This window comes from Oenanthe melanoleuca, chromosome 21, assembly GCF_029582105.1.
Source record: "Oenanthe melanoleuca isolate GR-GAL-2019-014 chromosome 21, OMel1.0, whole genome shotgun sequence".
Lineage (NCBI taxonomy): Eukaryota > Metazoa > Chordata > Aves > Passeriformes > Muscicapidae > Oenanthe > Oenanthe melanoleuca.
The window spans coordinates 6123060-6134136 of NC_079354.1; the positions used below are offsets into that span (position 1 = coordinate 6123060).

General features: G+C 41.5%; 1 protein-coding gene across 1 annotated transcript; it reads left to right on the forward strand.

Moving 5' to 3' along the window:
* Positions 1-6877: 6877 nt before the first annotated feature.
* Positions 6878-9807, forward strand: RNF223 (ring finger protein 223). Its single transcript, XM_056508451.1, has 3 exons — positions 6878-7165; positions 8544-8583; positions 9002-9807. Exons 1-3 carry the CDS (start codon positions 7109-7111, stop codon positions 9799-9801), a joined length of 897 nt encoding a protein of 298 aa, XP_056364426.1. The 5' UTR covers positions 6878-7108; the 3' UTR covers positions 9802-9807.
* Positions 9808-11077: the final 1270 nt, after the last annotated feature.

Genomic DNA, 11077 nt, shown 5'->3' on the forward strand with positions numbered 1-11077 from the left:
GGGGAACTGGGAGTGGGGGAAGTGGGATTGGGGGATAGGGAGTGGGGGAACTGGGATAGGAGGAACTGGGAGTGGGGGAACAGGGATTTGGGGGACTGGGAGTGGGATTGGGGGACTGGGAGTGGGGGAACTGGGGAACAGGGATTGGGGGATAGGGAGTGGGGGAACTGGGAGTGGGAGTGGGGAATTGGGAATGGGGGAACTGGGAGTGGGGGAACTGGGATAGGAGGAACTGGGATTGGGGGACTGGGATGGGGACTGGGATAGGGATCATTGGAACTGGAGTTGTTGGAACTGGGATCATTGGGACAGGAATTGCTGGAATAGGGATTGTTGGAACTGGGAGCACTGGAATAAGAATTGTTGGAACTGGGATTGTTGGAACTGGGATCACTGGGATCTGTGGAACTGGGACTGTTGGAACTGGAATTGTTGGAACTGGGATCATTGGGACAGGAATTGTTGGAATGGGAATCACTGGGAGAGGGAACTGGGGTTGTGGAGACTGGGACCACTGAGACTGGGATTATTGGAACTGGGATCACTGGAACTGGGGTTGTTGTAACTGGGGTTGTTGTAACTGGGGTTGTGGAGACTGGAATTATTGGACCTGGGATAGTGGAACTGGGATTGTTGGAACTGGGATTGTTGGAACTGGGATCACTGGAATAGGAATTGTTGGAACTGGGATTGTGGAGACTGGAATTATTGGACCTGGGATCAGTGGAACTGGGATTGTTGGAATGGGAAGCACTGGGACAGGGAACTGGGACTGTGGGAACTGGGATCACTGGAATAGGAATAGTTGGCACTGGGATCACTGGAAATCCGATTGTTGGAATGGGAGTTCCTGGGATTGCTGGAACTGGGAGCACTGGAACTGAGATTGTTGGAACTGGGAGCACTGGAACTGGGATAATTTGAACTGGGACTGTTTGGACTGGGATCACTGGAACTGAGGTTGCTGGAATAGGGATAATTGGAACTGGGAGCATTGGAATAGGAATTGTTGGAACTGGGAGCACTGGAATAGGAACGGTTGGAACTGGGAGCACTGGAATAGGAATTGTTGGAACTGGGAGCACTGGAATAGGAACTGTTGGAACTGGGATCGCTGGAATAGGAACTGTTGGAACTGGGAGCACTGGAATGGGAACTGTTGGAACTGGGAGCACTGGAATAGGAATGGTTGGAACTGGGAGCACTGGAATAGGAATGGTTGGAACTGGGAGCACTGGAATGGGGATAATTAAAGCTGGGATTGTTGGAACTGGGATCACTGGAACTGGGATTGCTGGGACTGGAATTGTTCAAACTGGGATCACTGGGACTGGAACTGGGATTGTTCAAACTGGGATCACTGGGACTGGGATCACTGGAATAGGGATAATTTGAACTGGGATTGTTGGAGCTTGGGTCGTTGGAACTGGGATCACTGGAACTGGGAATTTGGGGTAAAATTCGGGTTTAGTCTCAGGATTCCTGGAAATTCCTGGAAAAAACACACAGGAAATGCAAAAAAAAAAAAAAAAAAAGAAGAGAAAAAGGAAAAATTTCCCTCAGGTTTTCCTCATTTCTTTGCCAGTTTGGATTTGTAATTTAGCTGTAACTAGGGAAAAAAATAATATTGATAATAAAAATAGTAAAGAAAATAATAATAATAATAAAATAATAATAATAATAATTATTATAAAAGTGTTAAAAACCATTAAAACTCACTGCAAAATGCACAAAATTTAAACCCAGGAGAAAAAAAATCTGCAATAATAATAATAACAATAAAATAAAAATAAATAACAATAATAACAATAAGATAAAAATAAAATCAATAATAGTAATATAATAATAATATAATAATATAATAATATTATTATTATTATTATTACTATTACTATAATAATAATAATAATAATAATAATAATAATAATAATAATAATAATAATAATAATAATAATAATTTTTAAAAGGGTTAAAACCCATTAAAGTTCGCTGGAAAAAATGCACAAAATTTAAACGCAGGAGGACAAAAAAAAAAATTCTGTATTTAAAAACGGGATTAAATAATGAAATAACGAATACAAATAATGAAATTAAATAACGAATTAATTTATTTTTCCTTGTGGAACGAGAGGAAATACAATTTAAAAATTGAGATTTAAAGGTCGAGGTAATTGCAGGAAGTTCCCGAGCCCTGAAAAATCCGCGGGCGGGGAAGTTCCCGCGCTGAGTCAGCGCCAAAAAATCTCCCGGGAAATGGGGGCGGGAATTTCCTGCGGCGCGCGGGGCGGCGGGAACAACCCGAATTTTGGGAATTTTGGGAATTTTGGGAGGGAGGAAGAGATGGAATTCGGGTCTGGATGCAGATGTTGCCTGAAATAATCCAAATTTTGGGTGATTAGAGCTGAAATTTGGGGCTGGAGTTGGGAAAATAATCTGAATTTTGGGTGATTTTGAGAAGGATGAAGAGCTGGAATTTGGATCTGGATGCAGGAGTTGCTAAAATAATTTGAATTTTGGGTGGTTCTGAGAGGGATGAAGGGATGGAATTTCAGGGCTGGATGCAGGAGTTGGGAAAATAATCCGAATTTTGGGAATTTTGGGAGGGATGAAGAGCTGGAATTTTGGTCTGGAAGCAGATGTTGGGAAAATAATCTGAATTTTGGGAATTTTGGGAGGGATGAAGAGATGGAATTCGGGGCTGGAAGCAGATTTTGGGAAAATAATCTGAATTTTGGGAGCGATGAAGAGCTGAAATTTGGGTCTGGATGGATGTTATCTAAAATAATCCGAATTTTGGGAGGGAGGAAGAGCTGGAATTTGGGGCTGGATGCAGGAGTTGGGAAAATAATCTGAATTTTGGGAATTTTGGGAGGGAGGAAGAGATGAAATTTGGGGCTGGGTGTAGGAGTTGGTAAAATAATTTGAATTTTGGGAATTTTGAGCGGGATGAAGAGCTGGAATTCGGGGCTGGATGCAGATGTTGGGAAAATAATCTGAATTTTGGGAGCGATGAAGAGCTGAAATTTGGGGCTGGATGCAGGAGTTGGTAAAATAATCCGAATTTTGGGAATTTTGGGAGGGATGAAGAGCTGGAATTCGGGGCTGGATGCAGGTGTTATCTAAAATAATTCAAATTTTGGATGATTTTGAGGGGGATGAAGAGATGGAATGCGGGTCTGGATGCAGGAGTTAGGAAAATAATCTGAATTTTGGGTGATTTTGGGAGGGATGAAGAGCTGGAATTTAGGTCTGGGTGCAGGAGTTGGTAAAATAATTTGAATTTTTAGTAATTTTGAGAGGGATGAAGAACTGGAATTTTGGGCTGGATGCAGATGTTATCTAAAATAACCCAAATTTTGGGTGATTAAGGGCTGAAATTTTGGGGTCTGGATGCAGAAGTTGGGAAAATAATCCGAATTTTGGGTGATTTTGAGAAGAATGAAGAGCTGGAATTTGGGGCTGGGTGCAGGTGTTATCTAAAATAATCCAAATTTTGGATGATTAGAGCTGGAATTTGGGTCTGGATTCAGATGTGGGGAAAATAATCTGAATTTTGGGAATTTTGGGAGGGAGGAAGAACCGAAATTTGGGGGCTGGATGTGGATGTTATCTAAAATAATCCAAATTTTGGATGATTTTGAGGGGGATGAAGAGATGGAATTCGGGTCTGGATGCAGGAGATGGGAAAATAATCTGAATTTTGGGAGGGAGGAAGAGATGGAATTTGGGTCTGGATGCAGGTGTTATCTAAAATAACCCAAATTTTGGATGATTAGAGCTGAAATTTAGGTCTGGATACAGGTGTTGCTAAAATAATTTGCATTTTGGGTAATTTTGGGAGGGATGAAGAGCTGGAATTTGGGTCTGGATGCAGGAGTTGCCGGAAATAATCCAAATTTTGGGTGATTAAAGCTGGAATTTAGGTCTGGATGCAGATTTACTAAAATAATTTGAATTTTGGGTGATTCTGAGATGGATGAAAGGGCAGGAGCTGGAATTTGGATCTGGATTCAGATGTGGGGAAAATAATCTGAATTTTGGGAATTTTGAGAGGGATGAAGAGCTGGAATTCAGGTTTGGATGCAGATGTTATCTAAAATAACCCAAATTTTGGATGATTAGAGCTGAAATTTGGGGCTGGATGCAGGAGTTGCTAAAATAATTTGAATTTTGGGTGATTTTGAGAGCAATGAAGAACTGGAATTTGGATCTGGATGCAGATTTACTAAAATAATTTGAATTTTGGATGATTCTGAGATGGATGAAGGGACAGGAGCTGAAATTTGGGTCTGGATTTAGGTGTTGGTAAAATAATTTGAATTTTGGAAATTTTGGGAGGGAGGAAGAGATGGAATTCGGGTCTGGATGGATATTGTCTAAAATAATCCGAATTTTGGGAGGGAGGAAGAGCTGGAATTTGGGGCTGGAAGCAGATGTTGGGAAAATAATCTGAATTTTGGGAATTTTGGGATGGATGAAGAGATGGAACTTGGGTCTGGGTGTAGGAGTTGGGAAAATAATCTGAATTTTAGGAGGGAGGAAGAGATGGAATTCGGGGCTGGATGCAGATGTTATCTAAAATAATCCGAATTTTGGATGATTTTGAGGGGGATGAAGAGCTGAAATTTGGGGCTGGATGCAGGAGTTGGGAAAATAATCTGAATTTTGGGAATTTTGGGAGCGATGAAGAGCTGGAATTTAGGTCTGGATGCAGGTGTTATCTAAAATAATCCAAATTTTGGATGATTTTGAGGGGGAGGAAGAGATGGAATTCGGGTCTGAAAGCAGATGTTGGGAAAATAATCTGAATTTTGGGAGGGAGGAAGAGCTGGAATTCGGGGCTGGATGCAGGAGATGGGAAAATAATCTGAATTTTGGGTGATTTTGGGAGGGAGGAAGAGCTGGAATTTGGGTGCTGGGTGTAGGAGTTGCCGGAAATAATCCAAAGTTTGGGTGATTAAAGCTGGAATTTGGGGCTGGATGCAGGTATTGCTAAAATAATTTGAATTTTGGGTGATTTTGAGCGGGATGAAGAGCTGGAATTTATCTAAAATAATCCAAATTTTGGGTGATTAGAGCTGAAATTTTGGGGTCTGGATGCAGGAGTTGCTAAAATAATTTGAATTTTGGGAATTTTGGGGGGAATGAAGAGCTGAAATTTGGATCTGGATGCAGATTTACTAAAATAATTTGAATTTTGGATGATTCTGAGATGGATGAAAGGGCAGGAGCTGAAATTTGGGATCTGGATTCAGGTGTTGGAAAAAAATAATTTGAATTTTGGGAATTTTGGGAGGGATGAAGAGCTGGATTTAGGTCTGGATGCAGATTTGCTAAAATAATTTGAATTTTGGGTGATTTTGAGCGGGATGAAGAGCTGGAATTTATCTAAAATAATCCAAATTTTGGATGATTAAAGCTGGAATTTGGGATCTGGATGCAGATATTATCTAAAATAATCCAAATTTTGGGTGATTCCAAGCAGAATAAACCCCCAGGATTCGTTTTTAACCCAAATTTTTGGGATTTGGGCTCCTCCAGTCCTGCCTCAGATCCGGATTTTCCTTGGGAAAAAAAATCAGGAAAAATTCCGGGAATTCCCCCAGGGCAGAGAACGAGAATTCCGCTTTTTTTAAGAGGGAAAAATGGGAATTTCCTCCCTTCCTGATGGGATTTTCTGGAATTTCAGCCCCCAGAACAAAAATTCCAAGAATTTTAATAGGGAAAAATCGGAATTTCTTTTTTTTCCTTATGGATTTTTTGGGAATTCCAGCCCCTAAAATGAGAATTCCATCTTTTTTAACAGGAAAAAATCTGAATTTCCTTTTTTTCCTTATGGAATTTTTGGGAATTTCAGCCCCCAGAACAAAAATTCCAAGAATTTTAATAGGGAAAAATCGGAATTTCCTTTTTTTTCCTTATGGATTTTTTTGGGAATTCCAGCCCCAAAATTAGAATTAATTTATAATAGGGAAAAAAATCTGAATTTTCTCCCTTTTAAATGGATTTTTTTTGGAATTCCAGCTCCAAAATGAGAATTTCACCAATTTTAACAGGAAAAAAATCTGAATTTCCTTTTTTTCCTTATGGATTTTTTGAGAATTCCGGCCCCAAAATTCGAATTTATAATAGGGAAAAAATCTGAATTTTCTCCCTTTTTAATGGATTTTTTTTTGAATTCCAGCTCCAAAATGAGAATTTATAATAGGGAAAAAAATCTGAATTTTCTCCCTTTTTAATGGATTTTTTTGGAATTCCAGCTCCAAAATGAGAATTCCACCAATTTTAACAGGAAAAAAAATCTGAATTTCCTTTTTTTCCTTATGGATTTTTTGAGAATTCCGGCCCCAAAATTCGAATTTATAATAGGGAAAAAAATCTGAATTTCCTTTTTTTCCTTATGGAATTTTTGGGAATTTCAGCCCCCAGAACAAAAATTCCAAGAATTTTAATAGGGAAAAATCGGAATTTCCTTTTTTTCCTTATGGATTTTTCTGGAATTCCAGCCCCAAAATTCGAATTTATAATAGAGAAAAAAATCTGAATTTTCTCCCTTTTAATGGATTTTTTTTTGAATTCCAGCTCCAAAATTCGAATTTATAATAGAGAAAAAAATCTGAATTTTCTCCTTTTTTAATGGATTTTTTTGGAATTCCAGCCCCAAAATTCGAATTTATAATAGAAAAAAAATCTGAATTTTCTCCCTTTTTAATGGATTTTTTTGGAATTTCAGCCCCAAAATTCGAATTTATAATAGAGAAAAAAATCTGAATTTTCTCCCTTTTTAATGGATTTTTTTGGAATTCCAGCTCCAAAATTCGAATTTATAATAGGGAAAAAAAAATCTGAATTTTCTGCCTTTTTAATGGATTTTTTTGGATTTCCAGCCCCAAAATTCGAATTTATAATAGGGAAAAAAAATCTGAATTTTCTCCCTTTTTAATGGATTTTTTTGGAATTCCAGCCCCTCAGGCTGATGGGATCACATCCCCCACCCCAAAAATAAAAATATTTCCCTTTTTTTTTCCTCCCCCACTGAAAAATTTTCTGTTTCTTAGGCCTGGCTCAAGCTCCAAAATCCCAGAATTCTGAATTTTGAGATTCCCTCATGGAATCTTCTGCTCTTCTCCCAGCTGGGAGCAGCACCCGGGGTAGGTCCAACCTTGTAAAGTTTTTTTAATTTAATTTTAATTTAAATTTTAATTTTTTTTTTTTTAATTTTTTTAATATATTTTTTTAAATTTTCTGACACCCACCCCCCAAAAAAAAATGAAGGAATTTTTAGGGTGTGGCTCCCAAATCTGCAATTCCAGCTTTTTTTTGGTTTTTTTTTTCTCTGAGGGTTCCTTTTTTTGGGGGCTGCCTGAAAATAGAATTTGGGCAAAATTCAGAGAATAAAAATTGAGAGATTGGCAGGAGATGAAATTTGGGATTTGGAGGCAGGTGGAGCTAAAATAATTTGAATTTTGGGTGATTTTGAGAGGGATGAAGAGCTGGAATTTGGGATCTGGAGGCAGATTTTGCTAAAATAATTTGAATTTTGGGTGATTCCCTGGGGGATGAAGGGACAGGGGCTGGAATTTGGGATTTAAATGCAGCTGTTGCTAAAATAATTTGAATTTTGGGTGATTTTGAGAGGGATGAGGGTGTGTAAAATAAAAAAGTAAACGGAAATAGAATAGAATAAAACAGGATAAAATAAAATAAAATAAAATGATCAAATAATAAAGTAAAATTAGAAAATTATAAAATAGAAACAATTCTATGCTGTTCTTCTCTTGCAGGGTCTCCCAGGGCTCTGCTCCTCTCCAGGGGCTGGTAATAAAATAAATAGAAAATAAATAATAATAAATAATAAAAAAATAAAAATAAAAAATAAAATAAATAAATAATAATAAATAGAATAAATAGAAAATAAAATAATAGAATAAATAATAAAAGAATAGAATAGAATAGAATAATAAAATGATAAAATAAAATAAATTCAATGCTCTTCTCTTGTAGAGTCTCCCAGGGTTCTGCTCCTCTCTGAGGACCAGTGATGATGTTTAAAATAAAATAATAGAATAAATAACAAAATAGAGTAATAAAATAAAATAAAATAAAATAAATTAAAATAATTTCTGCTGTTCCCTTGCAGGCTCTGTGAGGGCTCTGGCCGTGCCCTGGGGCTGGTGATGGTACTTTAAATAAAATAATAGAATAAATAATAAAAGAATAGAATAGGAATGGAATAGAATAGAATCATAGAATAATAGAATAATAGAATAGAATCATAGAATAATAGAATAGAATAGAATAATAGAATAGAATAATAGAATAGAATAGAATAATAAAATAATAAAGTAATAAAATCACTTCTGCTGATCCCTTGCAGGCTCTGTGGGGGCTCTGCCCCTGCCCCGGGGCTGGTGATGGTACTTTAAATAAAAGAATAGAATAAATAATAGAATAATAGAATAGAATGATAGAATAGAATAATAAAATAAAATACGAAAATAAAATACTAAAATAATGAAATCACTTGTGCCGTTGCCTTGCAGGCTCTGTGGGGGCTCTGGCCCTGCCCCGGGCCTGGTGATGGTACTTTAAATAAAATAATAGAATAAAGAATAGAATAGAAATAGAATAGGAATAGGAATAGGAATAGAATAGGAATAGAATAGGAATAAGAATAGAATAGAATAGGAATAAGAATAGAATAGAATAGAATAGAATAGAATAGAATAGAATAGAATAGAATAGAATAGAATAGAATAGAATAGAATAGAATAGAATAGAATAGAATAGGAATAGAATAGGAATAGAATAGGAATAAGAATAGAATAGAATAGGAATAAGAATAGAATAGAATAGAATAGAATAGAATAGAATAGAATAGAATAGAATAGAATAGAATAGAATAGAATAGAATAGAATAGAATAGAATAGAATGGAATAGGAATAGGAATAGAATAAAATACTCCGGTGAGTTACTGAAGTGCCGTTGCCGTTCCCGCAGGCCCGGCCATGGCGTGTTTCCCGCAGCTGTGGCGCTCCAGCCCGCGCTCCCCCAGCGCCCCGCGCTCCCCCGGCAGCCCCGAGCCGCGCTCCCCGGGCGCGGCCGCGCTCCCCGCCAGCCCCGCGGCGCTGCCGTCCCCCGGCAGGAAGGGCCGCTCCCCGCTGGGCTCCCCCTGCTCCCCGCGGCCCGCGTCGCCCGTGGAGTGCTCCATCTGCTTCACCAGCTACGACAACTCCTTCAAGACGCCCAAGCTGCTGCGCTGCCAGCACGTCTTCTGCCTGGAGTGCGTGGCGCGGCTGAGCGCGGCGCTGCCCGCGGGCGCGGCCGAGGAGCTGCTGCCCTGCCCGTTCTGCCGCCAGCTCACCCCGATGCCGCGGCAGGGCGCGCCCGGGCTGGCCACCAGCCGGGAGCTGCTGGCCACGCTGCCCCCCGAGCAGCAGCGGGAGCGGCTGCTGTGGATGGACGGCACCAAGCTCTGCTGCCGCCGCGGCTCCGGCGACGCGGAGAGCGCCGAGCCCTGCGAGTCCATCGACGTGGCGCTCAGCAAGGCGGAGAGCGCCGAGCCGGCGGCGCCGGGGCTGCAGGGCAGGTTCGCCCGCTGCGACCTGTGCGAGGACTGGAAGCGGCTGGTGCTGCTCTCGGCGCTGCTCATCATCCTCGTGTGCATCATCCTGTGGCCCGTGCAGTGCGCGCTCAGGACGGGCAGCCTGCGCTGCCTGGCCCGGCCCGCCCGGCCCCAGCTCCTGCCGGCCAAAGGCACCACGGCGGGGCCGCCGCTGACGGGGCCGCCGCTGCCCTAGGGACGGGACTGGGGGGATACTGGGTGGGGAGAGGAGAAAATCCCCGATCCAGGGGAGCCAGGAACTGCTGGATGTGCTCAGGGAATGGGAAGGGGAACTGGAGCTGCTTTCCTGAAAGAATCTGGGACAAAACCCATTTCCACTGATGTCAGTGCCTCTGAATGTGCTCAGGGATGAGAATGGGGACTGGAGCTGTGTTCCTGACAGAATCTGGGATAAAAACACTTCTCCGGAGGTGCCAGAGCCTCGGGATCTGCTCAGGGATGAGGAACAGACAAAATCCCCTTTCCAGTGGTTCCAAAGGTCCTGGATCTGCTCAGAGAATGAGAACTGGGACTGGAGCTGTGTTCCTGACAGGATTTGTTACAAAACCCATTTCCAGAGGTGCTGGAGCCTTGGGATCTGCTCAGGGATGAGGGACAGACAAAATCCCCTTTCCAGTGCCAGGAGCTCCTGGATCTGCTCAGGAATGGGAACAGGGACTGGTCCTTCTTTCCTTACAGAATATGGGACAAAATCCCCATTCCAGCAGCACCAGGAGCCTCTGGATCTGGTCTAGGAGTAAGAACTGGGACTGGAGCTGTGTTCCTGACAGATCTGGGACAAAAACCCATTTCTAGTGATGCCAGCGCCTTGGGATCTGCTCAGGGATGAGGAACAGAAAAAATCCCATTTCCAGTGGTGCCAAAGCCTCTGGATCTGCTCAGGGATGAGGAACTGGATCAGAACCTGCTGCCCTGACAGGATCTGGGTCTAAACCCCCATTCCAGCAAAACCAGAAGCCTCTGGATCTGGTCTGGGAATGGGAACAGGGACTGGAGCTGTGTTCCTGACAGGATCTGGGACAAAAACCCATTTCCAGAGGTGCTGGAGCCTTGGGATCTGCTCAGGGATGAGGAACAGACAAAATCCCCTTTCCAGTGCCAGGAACTCCTGGATCTTCTTGGGAATGGGAACAGGGACTGGAGCTTGTTCCCTGACAGGATCTGGGATAAAACCTCATTTCCAGTGGTGCCAGAACCTCTGGATGTGCTGAGGGGTGAAGAACCAGAGCAGAACCTGCTGCCCCGACAGCATCTGGGACAAAATCTGGAAATATTTTTATCAAACCTGGAAATATTTGTACGAAGCCTGGAAATAAAAGCAAGGAATTTTTGGGAAAACTGAATTTAGCAGACACTCTGCTTCACCCCCTGTACCCAGCAAACAGCACCAACAATAAATCAGAATTTTCCTTTATTCCAGGAGAAATAAAAGAAGCACCAGGCCCCTTAAA